At 39.8% G+C, this 26,860-nt stretch overlaps 1 protein-coding gene across 1 annotated transcript in view; it reads right to left on the reverse strand.

Annotated features, from left to right (window-relative positions):
* The window catches only part of DCHS2 (dachsous cadherin-related 2), a 332,448-nt gene that overhangs the window by 21,226 nt on the left and 284,362 nt on the right, over positions 1–26,860 (reverse strand). The window contains exons 15-17 of the mRNA XM_061140717.1: positions 24,261–24,374; positions 11,644–11,855; positions 8,500–8,651 (exon numbers count right to left, since the gene is read on the reverse strand). Coding sequence (XP_060996700.1) covers positions 8,500–8,651; positions 11,644–11,855; positions 24,261–24,374 — 478 coding nt within the window. The remainder of the gene's footprint in view (positions 1–8,499; positions 8,652–11,643; positions 11,856–24,260; positions 24,375–26,860) is intronic.

Below are 26,860 nucleotides of genomic sequence, written 5' to 3' on the forward strand. Positions count from 1 at the left end.
AATATATAGTGTTATAGGACGTTTTTTGTACTCAGTCTGTAAAATACTTTTGTTAATGAAAATCTGTTGACTTGAGTTTTTAAATTAACTTCACAGTTTTGTATTAATTAACCTACAAATACAATAGCATGTATTTTATCCTGTTAGGAAACAGTTTGAGAGACGTCTCTATTCCTTGCAAATTTCTTAAAATAAGGAATACTTTTACAGATTCCAATCCAAAAACATTCAGAAAACTTTTTCCCCATGCAGTCCAACCTTTCCCCTTGCTTTCTGAAATTACATTTCCCAGGTTCTGTTCTGTTCTTTCTAGTCCCTGAATCTACCTAGCTGGCTACTTTTGTTCTTTCTAGCCCTCAAAAGGTGACAATGTCCTAAGTTCTCATTTCACATACTCTCCGAAGGTAGGTAATTCCATTTTACACACTTTCCTTGGATGAAGCCCAAGTCTAAATCTTGAAAGAAGATCTCTTTCCCAAGCTCCAGATCATTATTTTAATCATAGAAGGAGTATATTTACTTTTATTCTTACACTAGCTTCTCAAACTCCAAATGCCAATAAAAAAACAAAATCCCAATCCCAATCTATTCTTCTTCCTGCCTTTCCTATGTGGAAACTTCAGAAGTATTTCTTATCTCCTTCCTTGTTGAATAAATTCAGCTGATTACCATGTTCCTATGGACTCTGTATCTGAATCAACCAGTAAGTATACCCCCTCTTTTCAACTCCACAGTTTCATCCTCATAACAGACTTTTCCCTGCTGTTGCCTAGTTTAACTGCTCTGTCTGATGCTGGTTCTCTGTCCTGCAAGACATCCTTATCAGATATCTTATAAAAATAAAGATCTGAACAGGCACTCTTATACTTTTCTATAGCCTATAGAATAGAGTATAATTTCTAATAGGAAAGAAATACAAAAGTGTTAGTCACTAAGTCATGTCTGACTCTTTTGCAACCCCATGGACCATATAGCCTGCCAGGCTCCTCTGTCCATGGAATTCTTCAGGCAAGAATACTGATGTGGGTAGCCATTCCCTTCTCCAGGGGATCTTGCTGACCAGGGATTGAACCCGGGTCTCCTGAATTATATGTGGAGTTTTTACCATCTGAGCCATCAAGGAAACCCAATTTCCAGTATATGACACGCAAACTCCTCCAAGCCTAGCCTGTGACCTATCAGCTTCTTTTTTCATTGTTTTGTTTTTCAGATCATTGGGCGAGTTTCCTCACAAGTTTTATTCTGATATAATTGATATATAGCACTGTATAAGCTTAAGGTGTACAGCATAAGTAAGGACTTGACTTGCATATACTCTGAAAAATTTTCCCTTGTGATGAGAACACTTAGAACCTACTCTCTTAACAATTCTCATGTATACCACACAGCAGTGTCAGCTACAGTCATCATGCTGTACATCACATCCCTCTCTCTCTCTGTAGTTGCTAAGTCACGTCCGACTCTCGCGACCCCATGGACTGTAACCTGCCAGGCTCCTCTGTCCATGGGATTCTCCAGGCAAGAGTACTGGAGTGGGTTGCCATTTCCTTCTCCAGGGGAATCTTCCCGACTCAGAGATTGAACCTGCGTCTCCTGCATTGGCAGATTCTTTACTGACTGAGCTAGAGGGAAGCCCCACATTACATCGCTAGTACCTATCGTATTGGAAGTTTGTCTGTTTTGATAGGTGGTGGTGGTGGTTTAGTCGCTAAGCCATGACCAACTCTTGCAACCCCATGAACTGCAGCCTGCCAGGCTCCTCTGTCCATGGGATTCTCCAGGCAAGAGTACTGGAGTGGGTTGCTGTTTCCTTCCATAGGCAATCTTCTTGACCCAGGAATCGAACCTGGGTCTCCTGCATTGCAGGCAGATTTTTTACTGACTGATCTAGTCCTCCAAACCCCCAACCTCCTGTTTTTATAGCCCCACACTCAAGCACTTCTCAGGGACACTTTACCGCTTGTTACTGCCAAATACACCACTTTCTCATGTCCAGGTCTTTCCTTAGGCCTCTCGCCTGGAATTCCTTTATTCCCTTTTCCACAGAGAATTACAATCCCAACCTTGCTGCTTATGACTCATGTATTTTGGAAAGGATAATTAACATTTCCACTCGTTTCCTATCTTGTATATGTAACTGCTTTTTATTATTTCCCTCGTACTCATAATGAGTGTTTATTGGAGCATATGAGTTTAGCATTGCTACTGGCAATAACTGCTCTTTGACCTTGAATACTTATATCTCAAAATTAAAATTTTAAACATCTAAATTAACTCTTATTTACCCAGGACCTATTTATTGCTCATTTTTATATAAAGTCCCTCAAAAGACTAATTAAATCTTGGCCCTAAAGTGTTAAAGACTTACATGAATATCAATTACTAACTTCAGCAGTAATAAGCCTCTTCATATCAGTTATAAGATTGGAATGCAAAAGTAGGAAGTCAAGAGATACCTGGAAAATAGGAGAGTTTGGCCTTGGAAAACAAAATGAAGCAGGGCAGAGGCTAACTGAATTCTGCCAAGAGAATGCATGTTGAAAACTGCACCATTTTTCAACAACACAAGAAACAATTTTGCATACGGATATCACCAAATGGCCAATAGTGAAATCAAATTGATTACATTATTTGTAGCTGAAGATGGAGAAGGTGCATACAGTCAGCAAAAACAAGACCTGGAGATGACTGTGGCTCAGATCATCAGCTTCTCATAGCAAAATTCAGGCTTAAACTAAAGAAAGCAGGGAAAATCACCAGGCTAGCCAGGTGTGATTTAAATCAAATCCCCTATGAATATGCAATGGAGGTAACGAATAGATTCAAGGGATTAGAACTTGTAAATAGTGTGCCTAAGGAACTATGGATGGAGACCCATAATGTGTACAGGAGGCAGTAAACAAAACCATCTCAAAGAAAAAGAAAAGCAAGAAGTGGTTATCTGAGGAGGTCTTACAAATAGCTAAAGTAAAAAGAGAAGTGAAAAGCAAGGGAGAAAAGAAAGGTATAGCCAACTAAATGCAGAGTTCCAAAGAACTGCATAGAGAGAAAAGAGGGCCTTCTTCAATGAACAGTGTATAAAACTAGAAAAAAACAAAAAAAACAACAGAAGGGGAAAGACTACAGATCTCTTCAGGAAAACTGGAGATATTAAGCAGATGTTTTGCCCAAAGTTGGGCACAATAAAAGGACAGAAACGCTAAGACCTAGTAGACACTGAAGAGATCAAGAAGAGATGGAAAGAATACATGGAAGAACTGTACAAAAAGATCCAAATGAATCAGATTACTATGATGGTATGGTCAGTCACCCAGAGCCAGACATTCTGGAAAGCAAAGTCAAGAGGGCCTGAGGAAGCACTGCTGTTAATAAAGCTAGTGGATATGATGGAATTCCAGTAGAACCTTTCAAAACCCTAAAGGATGATGCCATCAAGGTGTTCCATTCAACATGTCAGCAAATCGGGAAGACCCAGCAGTGGCCACAGGACTGGAAAAGGTCAATCTTCATTCCAATTCCCAAGAACGGTAGTACTAAAGAGTGTGCTAAGCATCAGATAAGTTGCACTCATCTCCTATGCTACTAAGGTCATGCTTAAAATCTTGCAATCTAGGCTTCAGCATTATGCAAACCAAGAATTTCCAGATGTTCAAGCTGGGTTTAGGAAAGGAAGAGGAACCAGAGATCAAATTGCCAACATCATTGGATCATAGATGAAGCTAGGGAATTCCAGAAAAATATCTACCTCTGTCTCATCAACTACACCAAAGCCAGCAACAGTTAGAACCCTGTATGGAAAAACTGATTGGTTCAAGATTGAGAAAGGAGTACAACAGGGCTGTCTGCTGTCACTCTGTCTAACCTGTACACTGAGCACCTCATGAGAAATGCTGGGCTGGGTGAGTTATAAGCTGGAATCAAGACAGGCGGGAGAAACATCAACAACCTAAGACATGCAGATGGTACCACTCTAATGACAGAAAGCAAAGAGGAACTAAAGAGCCTCTTGATGAGGATGAAGAAGGAGAGTGAAAGAGCTGGCATAAAACTAAATATTAAAAAACATAGTAAATATTTAAAAGGCATTTAAATATTGAAAAAACATATTAAGATCATGGCATCTGGCTGCATTACTTCATGGCAATTAGGAGGGGAAAAGGTGGAAGTCATGACAGATTTCTTCTTTGTGGGCTCTAAAATCACTGCAGATGGTGACTGCAGCCATGCAACCAGAAGACATTTGCTTATTGACTGGAAAGCTATGACAAACTTAGACAGTGGTTGAAAAGCAGACATTATTATGCTGATAAGGGTTCATATATTCAACGCTATGGTCTTCCCAGTGATCATGTGCAGTTGTAAGAGCTGGACCATAAAGAAGGCGGAGTGCTGAAGAATTGATGCTTTCGAACTGTGGTGTGGGAGAAGACTCCTGATAGTCCCTTGGAGAGCAAGGAGATCCAACCAGTCAATCTTAAGGGAAATCAACCCTGAATATTCCTTGGAAGGACTGAAGCTGAAACTCCAGTATTTTGGTCATCTGATGCGTATAGCTGACTCATTGGAAAAGTTCCTGATGCTGGGAAAGATTGAGGGCAGAAGGAGAAGGGGACATCAGAAGATGAGATGGCTTGATGGCATTACGGATGCAATGCAGGTGAACTTGGGGCAAACTTTGGGAGATGGTGGGGGACAGAGAGGCCTGGCATGCTGCAGTCCATGGGGTCGCAAAGAGCTGGACATGACTGGATGACTAAACAACAACAACCCAGGAGTTTTTGTTGCTCATTTTTATTTATTTAAAGTCCCTCAAAAGACAGTAATCTTGGCCCTAAAGTATTACAAGACTTACATGAATATCAATTACCAACCTTGGACTGGTCCTGAATGTTCATTAGAAGGGCTGATACTGAAGCTGAAACTCCAATACTTTGGCCACCTGAAGTGAAGAACTGACTCATTGGAAAAGACCCTGATGCTGGGAACGACTGAAGGCAGGAGGAGAAGGGGATGACAGAGGATGAGATGGTTGGATGGCATCACTGACACAATGGACATGAGTTTGCATAGGCTCTGGGAGTCGGTGATGGACAGGGAAGCCTGGCGTGCTACAGTCCATGGGGTCACAAAGAGTCGGACACGACTGAGTGACTGAACTGAACTGAAGTCTCCACATTAGTTATAAGTCAAGCAGAGGAAAGTCGTAATTGAAATCCCATCTTTTTATGCTCACACCTTGACGTGTAATTTCACAACTGTGAGCTGGAATTTATTTTCTATGTTTCTCAAAAGTGTTTTTTTCCTGTATTGTTTCAGTAAATATACAGTTATATGCTCTAAAGATTCATTCACATGATACAGCAGAAAGCTCTACTGCTGCTGCTGCTAAGTCGCTTCAGTTGTGTCCGACTCTGCGACCCCATAGACGGCAGCCCGCCAGGCTCCCCATCCCTGGGATTCTCCAGGCAGGAACACTGGAGTGGGTTGCCATTTCCTTCTCCAATGTATGAAAGTGAAAAGGGAAAGTGAAGTTGCTCAGTTGTGTCCAACTCTTAGCGACCCCATGGACTGCGGCCCACCAGGCTCCTCTGTCCATGGGATTTTCCAGGGGAGAGTACTGGAGTGGGTCACCAGTGCCTTTTCTGGAAAGCTCTACTAGGACCACTCATAAAGGAAAGAATATCAGTTCCACATTTACTAGCTGTCTATTCCTGGCAAACAATTTTACCCCTGTGAATTTGATTTCTTTACTTTGTAGATCTTAAGTCTGTTATAGGAATTCAACATGTAAGGAAGGTGCTCCATAAATGACATCTATTGTGATTATTACTATGCTTCCTCCCATGAGTTACTAGGGCACTTATTTTCAAGTTCCTGGAAAATAAGAACTGTTTCATGTGTCTTTCTATCCCCAGTCTCATGCTTGGTAATTCATTTTTAAAATTCAGAAATATCAGTCAGACAGAACCTTAAGATCTATTTTATAATTTTTCCACTGAGTTTTCTTATATGTGGCTTAATATGAGAACTAAAAATTACTTAGTTTTTGTTTAAGACATTTATATTGAATAGAATCATAACTGACAATATCTTTCCCTCCTTCATTTTATATTGTAAGACAGAGGGCTAGAACTGGGAATATCTTCCTCAGTCGGACAAAACAGCAGAATTCAAGAGTTAAAAAGAAAAGTTAAAAGCTAAATGATACCAATTCCAAAACATTTACTAAAGGTATAGCACTGGAGGAAGTCATCCTTTTTGTTCAGTGCCTTAAATATCAGGGAAAGCACTAGAAAGGCAGAGAAGTCACAAGGGGGTGGGCATGGGGACCTAGAGAGGCAGGAGGTTCAAACGCTCCCTTGCCTTGGAGACAAGGGAGGCAGAATGTGTGAAGGGTGCCTCTATGTCTCTCCGGGCGGGATGTGTAGATTTCATCTTCTCTCAGTTCCTACTTCTCCCAGCCTTGAATTCAGGGGGAACTGGGGAGGGGTGCTTTCACACATTGTGACCAGTTAAAATGATGTGAACACTGAAACCATGATGCAAATAGGACAAAGCTGAAAGGGGTTAGATTTAATTGATAATTAGGCTCCACTGAGGAAGAACTCTGTAACAGAAAGTCATTACAACCAGGAAATACATAGCTCCTGAAACAGGGCAGACACTCAAGAATCTGAATTTGTAATCATTCAGGTAGCAACTAGACTGAGATTTACCTGCAGTCAACTATGGAGAGTAAAAAGAGCTTTATGCTTAAAATTACTAGAGAAGCAATGTAGCAGGGTTTTAACATATTTATATGATTGATTTCAATGTTTATATAATATGTATCATAACAACTGATTACACTAAAATATTACTGAAAAGGATCCTACTAGTTAAGACAGGGTAAGACCTTAAACTAAACTTTTAAAATACCTTTGAAGTAATATTTTGAAATATATTAAACAAAAAGAACTAAATACTTAATCAAATGTTTAGAGTTGGGAAGTTTTTCAGAGGTAAATTAATCCAGTCTGCCCAGGAACAGATCCCATTTTAACCGGCTCTTGATGTTTAACCACAAGAGTGGGAAATGGCAACCCACTCAGTATTCTTGCCTGGAAAATGCCATGGACAGAGGAGCCTGCTATGCATGGGTCGCAGACTGGATACGTCTGACAGACTGAGCAACCGAGCCCATTCAGCCACAAGAATACACAGCGCTTTCCCCGCATAACATGTAAGTAGTCTGGCCTCGGACAATACTGACATTTGGGTCTCTTGTATTCCTACTTTCTCCCTCCAAAGGACATCCGCTGTGTAGCTAGTATGGTAGATGCAGCACAGCATCAGAACACCTGGTGGTAAGATGACTGACGATGAAATGGTTCTGTGATCCTGAGCAAAACACTGCATGTCACTCTCAGCAGTGAGTGAGAAAAAGCCTAACTCAACTTCCCTGGGGGGTGACGGGAAGATCACAGGAAACACTGTGTATGTGGCCTTTCAGAAAAACACACAAATACAAGGCTGACTGAAACGCATGATAAGAAAGTTCAGGCTTCCCATGTGACCACTTCCTCAGAAACAAGGTTTATGGTTTCTTAGGTTTCCTTCCTAAAGTTGTCCAATTTTACGGGTGTGCTTTCACTCAAAAAGGCCTGCAGGAAAGCACCGTGGCGCATCTTGTCCCCTCCTTCACTTAGTCATACATCCTGGGGTTCTGTCTTCATTGGTACACATATGCCTTTTTTTTAAAATCAGTTTTTCTGTCCTTTCATGGAAGACTGATTTTCCATGAAAGACTGTCCTTTCCATGAAAGGCTAGGTTATCATTCTTGATGCAGCCTCCATTCACAGATATCTTATGTTCCTTAGAGTCTTTCATTTTCTTTTATAGACTGTGATGTCACAAATATCTCTGTATATATGCCTAGACACTTGGGAACACTGACTTTTAAAAATCACAGAAGACCTATGACACATTCTCTCTTTCACAGAATTTCTGTGTAAGTCTGGCATATTTTGAACTCTAGGCAAAAAATACATCTCTTCTTGAATGTGCACTTTAAGATGATCATTTCTATCAGAACACAGTCACGTAACATGGACCTGATAACAGGGTTGTACTTTCCCACACAAAAATGAATAAATAATTAAAAACAGAAACACCACTCAGTCTTCACTGTTTTTAAAAGCAACTAAAGCAACATTTATAGGGTCTCTATAGCTCAGGAGGCATTTCACAAATGTCTTTAATGTCTCTTATTTAATATCATACTTAATGGCATCACAAATGCATAAACTCTTAGAACTAGAAGGAATCTTAACATTCTTGTAGTCCAATCACCTTTTCCAAATCACGTTTACTTTCTAAAACTCTCTCAGTGTATCAAGGAAGATCCTAAGTTGGTGCAAAGGGAAAACACATCTTACAGCTAAGCATACCAAACAGGAAGTCATGCCCAAAGCAACAAGGCAGAATAGCTGGTCAAATGATCTGAGTTTGGGACAAACCTGTAGGCGCTACTGTACTCATAATCCAGGATCACATTTGCTGTTAGCACACCACTCAGCGGATCCATTTGGAACACTTTTCCTTCGTTGCCAGAGAGAATGGAATACTCCACGAGGCCATTCGACCCACTGTCCAGGTCTGTGGCAAAAACCTGTGAGGAATGGTAATGCTTACCATTAGGTAAGCATTGAAAGTGCAGAACGGGTTAAGCCTATCTTTCAGAGCAATGCATTATGAAAGAATCACATTGTCAAACACATTTTAAAGACAATGATCAAAGGAATATTAGCCATGGCTGAATTTTATATAAAAGTGAATGATGGGTGACTATTCTATAGACTAGATGCAAGAGTTTCCAAGTAATTTCAGTAGGAGTACCACAAGTTTTGAGTGAAATGAAACAAAATCCAGATTTAGTGCTAGCAAATTTAGATCCTAGTGATTTATTTGATGAGTTGTCTAAGTACTAGTGTTGAAGATAAAAAAGTACTAATGGTGAAGTGTGCATCACTATCCACAGAGATGTATTATTTAGTCTGATTTACATTTTAATTGCAAACTAATTCTATTAATGTATTCAAGACCTTGCATAAGAACAAGTTGACTGATTAATTTCTTTCTGTTTATTTTTATTCCCTAGGCCCCTCAGTCTTGCTCTGAGCTCCCATCTCCTGTCCTCTCTCTCCTGGGCAACTACACTGATGTCCTAGTGGGTTTGGGCTTGTAACTCCCTTCTCTTTCAATCTATGCTTCACATTGCCGCCAGAGTTCTCAGGTGATCCAGGACCTCATCAGGAAGACACAACACCAGACATGTGGTACAGAAAGCAGCATCAGACAGTCCCCCTCAGGATCATAAGGACGAAACTTACCTGCATCCAGGGAGAATAAGTCCATCATGTTCCCTAGGTCATACATTTAAAAGAGTTACAGACAGGAGGCCTCCAAGGAGACATATCATTTAGGGTCTTCAGATGCCATTAACACAAATGCACTGTGGCCAACTTCAGGAAAGAAACAGCAAGGAGACAGTGCCCAGGTGAAGCACAGGAACATGGATATCTCTAGGGCACGGCTTCTCTGAGCTGTTGCCATCAAGATGAATCAGCTCTTACTTGTCTTCACCTTGGGTTCTACCAGCCAGGGTTCAAATTCCAGAGAGAGAAAGTCTGTATGAGGCAGACACAGTTGACAACACTCTGTGACTGGGTGGGGTGGGGTGGGGGTCACCACCTTGACTGACAATCCTACCAAGACTGCTTCTGCCAGAGGAGGGGAAGTTCCTAAAGGGCGTTTGTGGGGCTGCAACCAAAAGGAGGGCACTGGGCAGTGTGGGGGCAAAAAGCAAGAGCTCCAGAACGTTCTACATTCCTGTTCATCTGAACAGGACACAGGAAAAATGACAGTTCTATTAATAGCGTCCCTGAAATTAAATGATCTAAAAAACACGAAGAACAAAGTTCCTTGTATCTGTCCCTGACTGAGCCTTCTCAAAGTTTACATTACTGAAGCACTGGCAGGTCGGGCTGTTTCCCTATTGGGGGTACTGGAGCTTCAAAGCTGCCCTCACCTTAACATGAGTGGTCTAGCTCTGTCCAGGTCAGCATGTGTGACAAAGTGCAAAGCACCAGTGCCCTGGGGAGAGAGGGTCCGCTGTGACCAAGCCGGCCCTGCAGTGACACTGGGGGCATCGGTCATCCCGGCTGAACAGGCATCACTGGGGGTACAGACCAGGAGAGAGGATGCTCTTACTCCTTACCTTCCTCTTAAGCATCTCAGTCCTGGCTGAAGCCAAAGTAAAGGCTCAACAATTCTGCAACATGCTGGAACCTGGAGCAATTAGGCTAAATCTGCAAAAATAATTTAGGATATCCTGGGGATCCTGGACCAACTGAGAGCACAAATCTAAAACTCCAAGACAGCTGAGCCTCTGCTGGTCTTGTCTGCATCTTCAGAGGGGAAGATGGCATCTGGACTAGACAGGGATCAAAGAAAGGTCTGTGTGCATATACAGGTGAAAGTGCTGCATCGAAACCTAGGGGATCACCTATACCCCTGGCCCCATCTACCCCAGAGAGAGAGTCATGAGATGCTGGGTCATGGGTTATAGAGGTGAAAGGGAATGTTCCACTCAGCCACCAACTGTCAGGAAGGGGGTTTACACACATTCTCTGTGCAGATTCCCGAGCCTGTAGGTGTCCTAATGCCCAGTTCTTGAACTCAAAGCATTAGTTCAACCCTGAATGGAAAGATGAAGATGTGCAGCAGTCCTGAAGCAGGGAGAGTCTAGCAAGGGTGGGTGGGTTTGGAGCTTGAGCAAGAAGACTGCCGTGTGAACAGACCCTCTCTTTCAGGCCACAGGGCTTTCTCCTGAGACGGGGCTGGGCTTGAAAACAGTGGATGTGCCTTTCACGTGAGACACCTGAAGGTCCCAAGCCCAGGGGGCCTTCCCATGTGTCTGCACCTCAGTCTGTGTGAGTCTGGCTGCAGCTCCACTTGAGAAATGCCTGCTCACCCTTTAAGACCAAGTGCAAACCTCGGGACCCATCTGTGTTTCCTCTTAGCTCGCATGACATTCAATATACACTCTTCTATTATCACATTAGAAATTTAAGTTGTATAGTGAGTCTTCTGACCTCTCCACTAAGCCGTACACACTTAGAAGGTGAGCTGCTTTTTGTGCCCATCTAGAGTTCCTGCTAATCTCCAACAGGGTCCCAAGAAAGAGCAAGTAGGCGCTACATGCATGTTATGCATGCTAAAATGCTCAGTTATATCCAACTCTTTGTGACCCTATGCACTGTAGCTGCCTAGACTCTTCTGTCCGTGGGATTCTCCAGTCAAGGATACTGGAGTAGGTTGCCGTTTCCTACTCCAGGGGAACTTCCCTACCCAGGAATTGAATCTATATCTCCTGCATCTCCTGCATTGGCAGGGGGTTCTGAGCACAAAAAGAAGGGAGTAAGGGTAGTGAACTCAGAGACTCCAGACTTCCTTCAACCTAAGGTTCCATACAGTACATCATATAATGCATATGCCAAGGAAACAGTTGCAATTTAATGTCCTGGAAAAGGTCTTTAGGTATTTGGATGTACATTGATTGATAAAAATTCACATACACACATAAAACATGTTTCTATTACCTGTACAATGTGATGATTGTAGAACTGGCCCTCAGACACTGATGCTTGGTAAACTGTTTGCTCAAAGTGTGGTGGATGATCGTTCAGATCTTGGATAAAGACTGCTACTTTGCTGTAGGCTCTATGCCCCCTACTTTCAGCTAAAACGATGAGTTGAACTTCTTTTCTGACTTCAAAATCAAGAAACTTGGGTTCTTTCACAGTGACTTCTCCTATTTTTATTTCCAGAGAGAAAAAAAAGGAAAGAATAGAAAATGATTTTACCTTTGACTGATGCTCACATGCTCTCCTCTCCTTCAATGCCTCCCACTGGCTGGAACCCCCTTTCCTAGTGTCTGGGGTCATTGTGAAGAAAGGTGAGAACAGGCAGACATTTACACGGTTCAGACATGTAGGAGGGAAAGAAACCATGAAACAGCTGGGATCTGAGGGTTCTGTCTTAAGTCATCCTTCTGTCTCTGTATTTAGCCCATGGCCAGGTCTTTGCAGACATCTCTGAATTCACCCTGTCCCTGCTGCTGCCCTCCTCCAAGCAACCAGTATTTCCCACCTTGTCCCCTGCATTAGCCCACTCACTGGCCTCCGCACTTATCCAGTTCCCATTCTGAATTAAATAATTAAAAAGGTACTGTGACTATCCTTAGAGCCCTTGATTGGCTTCCACAGCAATTACGGTGAAGCTCAGCATTTTAGCCTCCCCAGGACCACCTGCTCCAGACTCTCCCACCTGAGAACTCTCATTCACCTCTTTCTCCCGTTTGCTCTCTCTGCTCTGATGCTAACACTCATACATGTTCTGCTTCTGAAACACACACTTTAGAGTTTCCCTGCAGGCTTTTCCATCCATCTGGGATTGTTCCCACTTCTGTGGATCCTCAGGGATCTTTCCAGCCTATGCCATCACCGTATCTGTCTCTAACACACTCTCCCAAAGTGCCTGCAGAGCCTTTGTTCACCTGTTTCTGCCGAGTTACTCCCCCTGGTTTCTTAGAAGATTCACCAAGGTGAGCATGGTTACCTCTTACACCACCCTCTCCCCAATGCCCAGCTCAGGATCTGGCACACGGATGCACCTAATAATATCTGTTCCACCCTCAGGCAACAAGTAGAACCAGGTGAGGGAAACTGAGCCTTGGGGGTTATTCCCTGCACAGGTTTTCCCTTGGATTAAGAAACTTCCTCCCCTGACATAATTTTCTTCTTAAGTTTCTACTCTTTCCTTTCTTTCCCTTTGCAATTAAATTTCTTACTGAGTTTATTGTTATTATTATTCCACTGTCATGATTTACTCAGCTGTCACTGTCAGAAGTTCCATCAAGTGGAGTTTGCTAAAATGGGTACTGATTTGAAGTTTGAGACACCTGAAGCCAAGCACAAATCCTAGCCCTGGATGCTTTATTCAGGTAAAGTACCTGGCTTCCCCACTGCCAAGCTTGTGACCGGTCGGAAGTGACTGAGGTTCTGCTGAGCAGAGGCTCACCTTCTGTAAAACAGGGCCCTGAAGGCCCCGTGGGGTTGCCGTGAGAGCGGCTCGGTGCGTGTCGTGGATCTCTTTGTAATCACATGATATGTAGCCCAGGGTTCTCCCCTTGTCTCTCACCCCCCCACCATCAGATACAGATTTAATACCTACAGAAGCTCTGAATTTAGAAGGAGAACATTTAGTAGTATGGATTATTACAAATTTGGTCTTCTGGTGAAATAATCTGTATAGTTTTTGGAAATATGGCCTAGAGTCACAGTTCTGATCCATCTGAATCAGTTTCCCTAGAGAACCAGAGTCGGCCAAGGAAACTTTAAGCTATCATGTACCTACCTGGATGCTAATAGTAATCATGCATTAGTGCATGCTGAATCACTTCAGACGTGTCTGACTCTTTCTGACCCCATGGACTGTAGCCCGCCAGGCTTCTCTGACCATGGAATTCTCCAGGCAAGAATACTGGAGTGGGCTGCCATGTCCTCCTCCAAATAGTTATCATAGCCTTTTCTAAAAAGTCTAATGCTAGCACTGAGCATTGTGGGAGGTATTTTATTGCTTCTATTCTATTACTAAGAAAAAAAATACTTATATTCTACATGAAAAACTAACTACAATACCAAATTTTAAAATTCATAAATTCACTTTTATTGTCATCAGATTCAGTTATCAATTTTAGAAAGCTAAATTACTTTTACAAACCACAGTTTGATGTTACCAAAATCCCTGATAGAAAATTCAGAGTAGATTTAATGACAGGCAGCTGAAGAATTATTAAGATGCATTTTGATGAGCTGGTAATGAAAGAAGACAGCTTTCAGAAGTCTCTGTGGAACAAGGGCTGAGCCCATACCTCCAAATGAGAGAGGGCCCCCAGTTGACGTGGATTCAAGGCTCTCATCTGGAGCTCTGTCTCCACCAAACAGGGCATTCAGCCTGCTGTCGTGTTCTGTTACTATTAGTAAAGGAAATAAAATTGAAACACAACACTTAATTGCCAGTGTCACTTAGTAGAAAGTGTGCCAATCACAGTGCAGATCAAAGTGGATTTTTTTTTAATTAAAGGGTTGGGTTTAGGCTTGATAATTGGAATTTTGCACTTGGAATGAATCTGTAGTTCTAATGCGTTCCTTGCTTGGTTTTTATTTTTGGCATAATAATTGGCACATGCTGTGGAAATTGTACAAATAGAAAAGACAATGACCAGTCTGTGAGGTGATTCCGGGCAGGCATACCTACCAGATACACAACTTGCCTTGGATGACTGATGTACACTTTTTCTTAGAGATCTCCAGGATCTACTATCACCAGGGAGATGAAAGTACTCCTGGGTTCTGTCTAATAGTAGGGGCAGAAGTCTATGCTTTCTTTTGAGTAAGAGGCTCACAAATATCAATTTTTTGCTCATTTACATGTGAGTGTGCCAGTTATGTGTTTAATAACCTGAGAAGAAAATTGCAGCAATACTTTTCTTCTGATATATGGACACGCATAGCCTTTATCCAAGTTATAAAGTCCACATCAAAATGAGATTAAGAGTCTTCAAATACTCAATGCCAGGTAGCATAATCGGGTTACTTCAGTCAATTACAAACTGTGTACATGCATATGTATATGCCCAAAGCTGAATGTGATAAATATTTATGTTATCCCAAAGCTTTTAAACTCTCTCCTCTAAAGCTACATCCTTGAAACACTGGAAGTTTGATCACTTTTTTTATGTCAATCTATCAAATCATAGAATGAAAACTACCATTTGTTCTTTACATGCACAATGTTAGCCAAACTGCAAAATTCCTTCTGGTTTAAACACTGAGTAGTAGATATTTTTAAGTCACAGTGGCAACAAGTTTAGATGCAAAAGTAAACTTCAGTTTGTGACTGTGGCACAGGGCAAACTCAGGCACAATTGGATAGAAAACAGTTCTCTCCAGAGAGCCACCTAATCATAACTTACCAAACCAGTGACTAATAAAGTGATTTTCTCACACTGTTACCCTGCAGAAAAGTGAATATAACATGAGAGATCAAGTTTACTGATTTATCATACATACCAGTTTTCTACTTTGGCATATGTTTTAAAATACATACATTGGTAAAACCTATATTAAATGACTTTTGACACAAGTTTAATGATTATCTGGCAAAGGTGGCATGCAAGATGAATTTAATATCATAATTTAAGATCCTTAGAAATATTTCTTGACAAAATTATGATAAACTATATATTGGAATAAACTGCATGATAAAAGCAACTAAAATGCTTGATAAATTGTATGTGTGTGTGTGTGTGTGTGTATTAAAGCACTTCAAAGAATCCTCAAATAAAAAGTTTCCATGACTATGTGGTCTATAGTTAACAAGCACAAAATTCACAAAGAAGCAGGGCACCATGAATGTCAGCCAGCAAATTCAGAGGTAGCAGAATAAATTTTCAAAAACTTAAATGCAGAAGTTATTGGACAAATAATATGTTATATTAAATTAAATATATTAAAATATATTAAAAGAAGGTTGAAAACAAGAGCAAGGAGCAAGAGATTACTTATTTAAAATACCAGAAGTTGAAATAGAATTAAAGAAAACTTGTAGAAATGAAAAGTGTACTTCCTTAGAGTGAAGAGAAGAGGCATGTAGAAATAAAAAATATAGAAAGGGATGTAAGAGACAGTAATATAGTTCCAATATTTGTCTAACTAAAGTTCCAAAGAAATATGTAAATAAATGATATTTAGATCAGCAGCTGACTTATTAATATAACAATTGGAAACCAGAAGACAGAGAGTAATATCTTAAATAAAGAGAAAATAACCGAGCCTGAAATTCTGAGCCCAGCAAAAATATCTCTTAAAAGCAAAACTGAATAAAGACTATAATAAACAAAATCTTAGAAAGTTCATTGCAACAGCTTCTCACTAAAGGATGTACTTCAAGTAGAAATAAAATTATTCTGAGATGTAAGAAAAAATTCTTACTAATAGGAAAGAAAATAGAAAATAAGCAGATGAGTCCATTTAAAAACATTAATAATGCCTAATTTGAAAGACCTAAATTTGTGGTCAAGAAAAAAACTTATAAATTGCAAAAGCAGATATTAGGAGATAAAGAATTCTAAATCTCAGGTATTGTTTAAGAGCAAGATATTGATTAATGTTAGACTTTAATTTGGGCTTCCCTGATGGTTAAGCAGTAAAGAATCCACCTTCAATGCAGGAGACACAGGAGACTTAGGTTTGATCCCTGGCTCAGTAAGATCCTCTGGAGGAAGAAATGATAACCCACTCCAATATTCTTGCCTGGAAAATCCTATGGACAGAGGGGTGTGGCAGGTTACAGTCCAAAGGGTTGCAAAGACTTGGACATGACTGAGAAACTGAGCATGCACACAGGTTTTAAGTATGCCTGTCAAAATAGCTAGGCTAACCAATAAAAGAAGAGAAAAACCTACATAACTTCCAACAAACATGGGAAAATTTTCAGATGATTGTATATGTCAAATATACAGAAAAATAGCAGAATCAGCAAGGGTTTACAAGTTTTCTAGATACAAAATCAAAATATAAAAGCTAATTTCAAGTAAACAAACCTACACTGCCAGAAAAAAAGCATATTTCATTTACCTAAGCAAGAAAAAGTATAAAATATTTAGGCTAAATTTAGCAAGATATATGTTGCAGAAAAATAATGTTATTAAAATTAGTAAAGAAAAAAATTGGTGTGAATTTCTGTATCATTCTTGGATTAGAAGATAATACTGTAAAGATACACATTTTCCCCCAAACTAATATGCTGTTGCTGTTGTTCAGTCACTAAGTCATGTCCAGCTCTTTGCAACCCCATGACTGCAGCACTTGGAGTTTGCACAAATTCCTGTCCATTGAGTCAGTGATGCTGTTTTGATCACCTCATCCTCTGCCACCTCTCTTTCCTTTTGCCTTCCAATCTTTCCCAGTATCAGGGTTTTTGCCAATGAATCGGTTCTTTGCATCAGGTGGCCAAACTATTGGAGCTTCAGTATCAGTTCTTCCAACGAATATTCAGGGATGATTTCCTTAGGCTTGACTGATTTGATCTTCTTCCAGTCCAAAGGACTCTAAAGAGTCTTCTATAGCAACACAATTTGAAAGTATCAATTCTTTTGTGCTCACCCTTCTTTATGATCCAACTCTCACATCTGTACACAACTACTGGAAAAATCGTAACTTTGACTATACAGGCCTTTGTCAGCAAAGCGATGCCTCTGCTTTTAATTTCATGGCTTCGGTCACTGTCTGCAGTGATTTTGGAGCCCAAAAAGGGAAATCTGTCACTGTTTCCACTTTTTCTTTTCTATTTGTCATGAAGTAATGGGGCTAGATGCCGGGATCTTTTTTTTTTTTTTTTTTAATGTTGAGTTTCAAGCCAGCTTTTTAACTCTCTTCTTTCACCCTCATAAAGAGGCTCTTTAGTTCCTCTTTACTTTCTGCCATTACAGAGGTATCACCTGCATATCTGGGGTTGTTAATATTTCTCCTGGCAATCTTGATTCCAGCTTGTGATTCATGCGGCCTGACATTCCACATGATGTACTATGCATAGAAGTTAAATACACATGGTGACAGTGAGAGAGTCAATTCCTAGGGAAGTTGATAGGAAGTCTAGGGGTCCCCAAGGAGAGAGGGGTCTGGAATTCTCAAGGAAGAAAGGACAAACATTTTTTTCCCTCTACATTCCTTAGGATTATATAACAATAATGTATCCTGCTTGAGGACAGTCTCTGGAAAAAACCTTCTGGCTAATTCTGTTATCTCAAATTGTAAATTATGGGAGTAGGTCTGGTGAGGTCTTTACAACCTCCAGACATTCTTTTGATTCACTGTAATAACTAATTTGAGAGTATGTAATTCCATTGCTAACACTGGCACGTGGGTACTCTTTCTACGCCCTTCTGATGTCTATGTCAGAAGCTTTCTCTATCTCCTTTATACTTTAATAAAACTTTATTACACAAAAGCTCTGAGCGATCCAGCCTCGTCTCTGGCCCCGGATTGAATTCTTCTCCTCCGGAAGCCAAGAACCCTGGCGTCTTTGCGTGATTCATTAACAACCTTTCAACAGTATACGGCCTTGTCTTACTCCTTTCCCAATTTTGAACCATTGTTCAAATGTCCATTGTTCCATGTCCAGTTCTAACTGTTTCTTCTTGACCTGCATACAGGTTTCTTAGGAGGCAGGTAAGGTGGTTTGGTCACTCCCATCTCTTCAAGAATTTTCCATGGTCTGCTGTGATCCATATAGTCAAAGCCTTTAGTGTAGTCAGAGGCAAAAGTAGATGTTTTTTCCTGGAACTCCCTTGCTTTCTCCATGATCCAAAGATTGTTGGCAATTTGATCTCTGGTTCCTCTTCCTTCTCGAAACCCAGCTTGTCCACCTGCAAGTTCTCAGTTCATACACTGCTAAAGCTTAGTTTGAAGGATTTTGAGCATAACCTAGCTAGCATGTGAAATGAGCCCAATTGTACAGTAGTTTGAACATTCTTTGGCATTGCCTCTCTATGGGATTGGAATGAAAACTGACATTTTCTAGTTCTGTGGCTACTGCTGAGTTTTCCAAATTTGCTGGCATATTGAGTGCAGCACTTTAACAGCATCATCTTTTAGGATTTTACATAGCTTAGCTGGAATTTCATCACCTCCACTAGCTTTGTTTGTAGTAATGCTTCCTAAGGTCCTCTTGACTTCACACTCCAGGATGTCTGGCTCTAGGTGAGTGGCTTCACTGTCATGGTTATCTGGGTCATTAAGACCTTTCTTGTATAGTTTTTCTGTGTTCTTAATCTCTTCTGCTTCTGTTAGGTCCTTACAAATTCTGGCCTATATTGTGCCCATCCTTACATGAAATGTTCTCTGGATATCTCCAGTTTTCTTGAAGAAACCTCTAGTCTTTCTCATTCAATTGTTTTCTTCCTCTTCTTTTTGCATTGTTCACTGAAAAAGGCCTCCTTATCTCCTTGCTATTCTCTGGAACTCTGTATTCAGTTGGGTATACCTTTCCCTTTTTCCCTTGCTTTATGCTCCTCTTCTTTCCTGAACTATTTATAAAGCCTTCTCAGACAACCACTTTAATTTGTAGGTTAATACAACTCCAGTAAAAATTCTAAGAAACTAAATATCCATCAATAGATGAATGGATAAAGAAAATATGATATATCCCTATAATGGTAATTATTCAGCCTTAACAAATAATATCCTGCCATATAATAACATGGATGAACCTTGAGGACACTACATTTAGTGAAATAAACCAGCCATAGAAAGAGAAATATTGCTTGATTCCACTTATGTGACAGATCTAAAATAGAAAACTCAGAAGCAGAGAACAGAATGGTGATTACCGGAGGCACGGCAGGGTGAAATGGGGTTGCTGTTTAGCAGGAAATGAAGTTTCAGTTATGCAAGATTAATATGTTTTAGATCATGGCATCCAGCCCCATCACTTCATGGCAAATCGATGGGGAAACAGTGGAAACAGTGGCTGACTTTATTTTTCCGGGCTCCAAAATCGCTGCAGATGGTGACTGCAGCCATGAAATTAAAAGACGCTTAATTCTTGGAAGGAAGGTTATGACCAACCTAGACAGCATATTAAAAAGCAGTGACATTACTTTGCCAACAAAGGTCCATCTGGTCAAGGTTATGGTTTTTCCAGTGGTCATATATGGATGTGAGAGTTGGACTATAAAGAAAGCTGAACACTGAAGAATTGATGCTTTTGAACTGTGGTGTTGGAGAAGACTCTTGAGAGTCCCTTGGACTACAAGGAGATCCAACCAGTCCATCCTAAAGGAGATCAGTCCTGGGTGTTCATTGGAAGGACTGATGTTGAAGCTGAAACTCCAATACTTTGGCCACCTGATGCGAAGAGTTGACTCATTTAAAATGACCCTGATGTTGAGAAAGATTAAAGGCAGGAGGAGAAGGGGATGACAGAGGATGAGATGGTTGGATGGCATCACCAACTCGATAGACATGGGTTTGGGTAAATTCCAGGAGTTCGTGACGGTCAGGGAGGCCTGGCATGCTGCAGTCCATGGGATCACAAGGAGTTGGACACAACTGAGCGACTGAACTGAACTGAACTGAATTGAATGTGTTTTAGAGATCTGCTGCACAGCAGTGTGCCTATAGTTAACATGCAGTTTTGTACACTTAAAATTTGTTAAGAGATTTAATGTTAAGTAGATTAAGTAGATTTAACTTTAACTTAATGTTAACATTAAGTGGATTTAATGTTAGATATGACAAATAAAAATCATCAAAAAAGGAAAAATTTTATGAGATGATTGCTATCCACAATGCATAGTTATATAAGCTTTGCAAGATTTAAAAGGAAGATGTTTTGGCCTAATGACTAAATTCTAGATTGGATCTATATGATTTTTTTTTAATTTTTCTCATTAATTTGGATGAGTTTTCACCTGAAATAAAATATGCATGCCATAGTTATGTGGGTTACATTAATGAAGATGTGATGAGCTGTATATTACCACAATATCATGAATAAATTTCCTTTTCATAGAAAAACAATCCCAGTAGACATGCATGTGGTGTGTGTGTGTGTGTGTGTGTGTGTGTGTGTGTAAAACTTAACAAGTGGATACAATGCTTTATGTTAGAGCAAATGACCAATAACAGCCAATATATTGTTACTTGAGGCAGAACATGAGGATGGGGTAAGTATTGAGGGAGGGAGTTCTGCTTCCCTGATATGAAGACTTATAAAGCCAAGGTAATTAAGATAGTGTGGTGTTGGTGTTTGGATAGACAAAGAAATGAATGGAAAAGTCACAGAAACATGATATATATACATATGATCATGGTGGTACTGCAGATCACAGGAGAAGGTTATTGCCATTAGAATAACAGGAAATCATGGTTTTAAAAAAAAGAAAGGAAAGGGAAGAAAAAGAAAGGGTAGGAAAAAGGCTATCCATAACTCATGTAAAACACAAAAATCAATTCTAGATGCACTAAAGATGAAAATATGAAACATAGGAAGACTATAAAATTTTAAAAAGACAATGTAAGAATAATTTCATGACCTCAAGGAAGGGAAGAATATCTTAAACAACTTACAAAAAAGGCAAACCAAAAAGTAAAAAATTCATTCTAAATTTTAGATTCATTCTAAAATTGATCTTCCCTGGTGGCTCAGTGGTAAAGGATTGACTTGCCAATGCAGGAGATACAGGCTCAATCCCTGGGTCAGGAAGATCCCCTGGAAAAGGAAATGGCAACCCATTCTAGTAGTCTTGCTTGGGAAATCCCATGGACAGAGAAGCCTGGTGGGCTACAAGTCCTTGGGGTCTTGAAAGAGTTGGACATGACTTAGCAACCAAACAATAACAACATTAAAAATCAAAACATATCATTAAGAGAGTGAAAGATAGGCCATAAATTATTAAAAAAAAATTTGTAACAAAACCAAAGGATGAATAATAGAATATATTTAAAGTCTTTACATTTCAGAAAGAAAAACACAAGCTTGAAGAAAAATAGGCAAAAATATCAATATGCATTTCACATAGAAGAAAACAGAAATGCTCAATAAACTATGAAAAAAGTGCCCAAATTCACTAGTAGAAAGAAAATATAAGTTAAAGCCACAGTGGGATAATATTTCACACCCACCAGATTGGCAATAGAAAGTAAACAACTGTGACAGCTCTCATTGGATGCCGGTAGAATATAATGGAGGAACTACTTTATAACACAAGTTGGCACCATCTATACAGCTTAACATACACACACATACACTAACAAACACTCACATATACTCTGAGGTATTTGTCCAGCCTACACTTCAGGGCTTAAAGAACTCTTTACTTGTGCACCAGAAGACACATATGAGATTGTTCATTATATCCCCAGACAAGAAAACCTCACTGCTCATCAACAGCAGATGGATAAATAACTGTGATATACATTTACAATAGCATATCATAAAGCAATGAAAATAAAAGAATAAAATAATACCAGCTACACACCTTAGCGTGGATGATTCTAACTCTGAATTTAAAAAACCTATCAATAGAATGCATGCATGTGTGCTAAGTTACTTCAGTCATGTCCGATTCTGTGCGATGCTATGGACTGCATCCCACCAGGCTCCTTTGTCCATGAAATTCTCTAGGCAAGAATACTGTAGTGGGTTGTCATGCACTCCTCTAGGGGATCTTCCCAATTCAGGGATCAAACTCACGTCTTCAATGTCTACCTGCATTGGCAGGTGGATTCTTTACCACTAGTGCCAGCTGGGAAGCCCAATACCAATAAATACATAGGGTAATTTTTGAATCCATTTAGGTAAATTCAAAGCAAAACCAATGCTTCTACTAAATTTCTATTTGTAGGAATGCATTTAGTATATTCACAAGGGAATAATTATCCCTGAAGTATGGGCATTACTCAGGCTGGAGCAGTGGAGAGAAAAGATGCAATAAAAAAACGGCCCAAAGGGAACATGAGTGATAATGACAGTGTTCTATTTTGTAACCTTGGCAGCAGGTACATATCATTCTTTGCTATTCTTCTTTAATAGCTTCTGTACTATACATCATAGTAAAAATGTTGAGCAAAAAGCAATTCACAGAAGAGTTCATTCAGTGTGATTCTATTATGAAGTTTAAATCAAAGTAAATTGAAACAATGCACTGTCTAGGGATTCAAACATAATGGGGAAATTATAATGAAAAAAAAAAAGGTAGTGTTCAATACCAAATAGAGATTACTGACTTACCGATTACATCTGGGGTGAAATAAGACAGCTACGAGAGGGAAGGGGCACACAGGGGCTTCTTGAGGTTCAGTGAGGTCTCTTATTTGGAGATGGGTGGCAAAGATGTGGCCTTTTATTTTACTGTTGTTCATTAAATAGTTGTATATCTCTCAACATAACAGCTTATAGCTATTACACAATAAAATTTTGAAATATATTTCAACTTGAGTCAATCACTAATTAAAACTATAGTTTTCTGTAGATGACCACTTTGAACTAACCCTTAGATGTATTCTATCTTCATTTTAATGAGAGACTAAAGAAAATAAGGCCAAGCCTGGGCCATGTTAGGGGTGATGTGGCAAAAGGATTTGGGTGACCTGGGAAAATGTGAAAACTCAAATTTACCTTCTCCCTAAGCATTCTAATCTCAGCTCCTTTCCTAGAACCCTCAGATGTCAGACTGCTAGAGACGTAATGACTGGTGGGGGAAAAAGGTTTGGTGGTGTTCACAAACGGCCTTCTTGCCAATAGGCTTCCTGAACCGTTTGCTAACCACATGATGGGGTGAAGAGATGAAGACTTCTTGCAGGCTACATCAGAGAGGTTGCTGAGCAAAGGCTGAATGTATAAAAACAACTGTAACACTACCCTGAAGGAGAAGGCTTTTGCTTAAGAAATGACCCCCCTCTCAATTCTTCCCATGTGTACACAGTATGGATTAAATAAGGCAGTTGTACGGTAATACAGAAATTATTAAAAACATTCTTCTTGAGGTTTGACAACGAAGCAGTAGATACATATCTATGACATAGTTGTTAGATTAAAAAAAGAATGTTTCAAATCATCAATTGGTATTCATTTAAGGCACAATAATGGTCTTATTAAAGCTAAATTTAATACATGCTGTATTTGGAAGTAATTTCTTTACCACCACATAGAAACCTTTCCAGTTTTCCTTTCTTGTTGCACTGTTGACATTAAGTGGCGAATTAGAAGAATCTCTGATGAAAACTTCCTAAGGCTAGACATGTGTGCTTATTTTCAGTTCAACCCCATTCTCACTGATCTCCCTATTACATTCCCAATTCTCCCAAATGGATAGGGAAATTATAAGTAGAAACCAATTTATCACCAGATAACAGGTAGGGTAGGGCAGGTACTGTTTAACTTGCAAATGTGAGGAATAGAATTCTTAGAGAATACATATAAACAAATATTTTCTGATATCTCATCAGCTACCATAAAAATGCTTTGTTGTTTACCTTTGAAATTATTTACATCTGGCAATTTCTACCTTTGCAATCTTGAGTTTTCTTTGCAGACGTATGCCTTACTAGCAACAGTAAGCGGAGCAGAAAATAAAGCACAGAGGGTTTACCTGATTTAGAATTCAAGGAAAAAGCTCCATCTTCATTTCCGTTAAAAACTGAGTATTTAATGCTGTCCCGAATTGAGTCTGGAGCAAAAGCTTTTATAGTCACAACAGAAGTACCTGTAAAAATTAGGCAAAACAAACACACAAACCAAAAAAAAAAAAAAAAAAACCAACTTTAGTAAAAGGAAACTCAGAAAAAACCACTGGGTGGTTATTATTTGCCCATTAATTATATTTTCACTTACTCATTCAGTCAATGATTACTTATTGAGTATAGTCCATAAGCCAAGTCCCATGAAAGGTGTTGGGGGATATAGCGACAAATAAGATAGAAAAGATCTCTGTCTTCCTGCTGGTAATTAACTGATGGGAGGATATGAGCAATAAACCATTAAAGAAACACATAATCAAGGTAGATTTTGGATGTTCTAAGTTCCCTGTAAAGAATTAAATAAAGTTACCTGATAGAAAATACTTCTGCTACTGGGGAGGTAAACACCCCTTTGTAGAGGCCTCAGAGGAATGACATTCCAGTTGAACTCTGAAGCATGAGAAGCCACAGAAAGGATCAGAAGAAATGGATTCTAGGAGAAAGAGTAGTGAGTGGTAAAGAGGCCCTGGGCTGGGAAAAGGCTTGCCTTGATGAGGCACAGTGAGTAGGAGAAATGTGGATGGTGAAGACAGGAATGAGGAGGGCAGGATCAGATTTTACTCAGTGCATTGGGAAGACACAGAAGCATTTTAAAGAAGTGAGCAAAATTATTGGATTTACTTTTAAAAGGCATCAATCTGACTGCTGTCTGGACAAGAAAAAAGGGGGTAAGTATGGAAAAGAGAGGCTGATTACGATACTACTGCACTAGTCCATGCAAAAGACAACAACCTAGGATAACTGGAGAGGAGGGATGAAAAAACGGGGACAATTAAGGTCATATGTTGACACATTTTCCTGAACATTGCATGAGACGTGGGAAAGGAGGTAACAAAAGTATAAATATAAGAAATCTTTCTTCAACCAGTTTCCACTAGAATTGTGGGTAAAAGGAACACAACTAGAGAGTAATCAAGGTCTTAACTGCATGATACACATTCACTCAAGAATTGCTAAGCTAGGGCAGAAACAGTCAAGAGAAAACTTCAAGGAAAAGACAGGAACTGATCTAGGGGTAGGAATTAATGAAGAAAGAACGAAGTCATGTCAGTTTTTAGGAAACAGACTGATTACCAGCATAAAAGAAAAATCAGCAAGGACCTAGCTAGTAAGACAACTGGTGTGATGAGCCGCAGTTTCCATGGAAACGTTTTCAAGAATCTATCTGGGTCCCAAGTCAGCAGTCCGTCATCTCCATTTATATAATATCTTATGCCCTTTGCTGTCACCTCTGCCTTGCGTCTAGTCTCTTCTGTCCACATAACTGATAGACTAACACAGTTTAAGTATTAGTTCTATATACTATACACACTTATAACACAACTATACACACCTGTGACAACTATACACACCTGTGGAGCCACCATCACATTTAAGATGTAGAATATTTCTACCTACACAAAAAGTTCTCTCAGACCCTTGGCCATTCTACATTTGTTTATCCTTTACTCGTCTATGGACATTTGTATTGTTTTCAGTATGGGGCTTATGAATAATGCTGCTATAAACATTCATGTAGAAGTATTTTTGTGGACAAACATCCTCATTTCTACAGGAAGTGTATATTTATCCTCATAAGAAATTAAAAAACTACTTTCCAAAGTGGTTGTAACATTTAATTAATTAGTTTATTATTGAAGTATAGGTGATTTATAATGTGTTAGTTTCTGGTCTACAGTAAAGTGATTCAACATACATGTACATAATCTTTTTCATATTCTTTTCCACTATGGCTTATTACAGGATCATGGCATCTGGTCCCATCACTTCATGGCAAATAGATGGGGAAATGGAAACAGTGACAGACTTTACTTTTTTGGGCTCCAAAATCACTGCAGATGGTGACTGCAGCCATGAAATTAAAGGATGTTTGCTCCTTGGAAGAAAAGTTATGACCAACCTACATGGCATATTAAAAAGCAAAGACATTACTTTGCCAACAAAGGGCCATCTAGTCAAAGCTTTGGTTTTTCCTGTAGTCATGTACGGATGTGAAAGTTGGACTATAAAGCTGAGTGCCAAAGAATTGATGCTTTTGACCTGTGGTGTTGGAGAAGACTCTTGAGAGTCCCTTGGACTGCACAGAGATTCAACCTAAAGGCGATCCTAAAGGAGATCAGTCCTGAATATTCATTGGAAGGACTGATGCTGAAACTCCAATACTTTGGCTACCTGATGCAAAGAACTGACTCATTTGAAGAGATACTGATGCTGGGAAAGATTGAAGGTGGAAGGAGAAGGGGATGACAGAGGATGCGATGGTTGGATGGCATCACTGACTTGATGGACATGAGTTTGAGTAAACTCCGGGAGTTGGTGATGGACTGAGAGGCCTGGCATGCTGCAGTCCATGGGGTTGCAAAGAGTCAGACATGACTGAACAACTGAACTGAATTGAATACAATTCCCTGTGCCATAGAGTAAGACCTTGATGTTTACGGTGGTTGTACCA

Source organism: Dama dama, chromosome 5 (genome assembly GCF_033118175.1).
Source record: "Dama dama isolate Ldn47 chromosome 5, ASM3311817v1, whole genome shotgun sequence".
Taxonomy (NCBI): domain Eukaryota; kingdom Metazoa; phylum Chordata; class Mammalia; order Artiodactyla; family Cervidae; genus Dama; species Dama dama.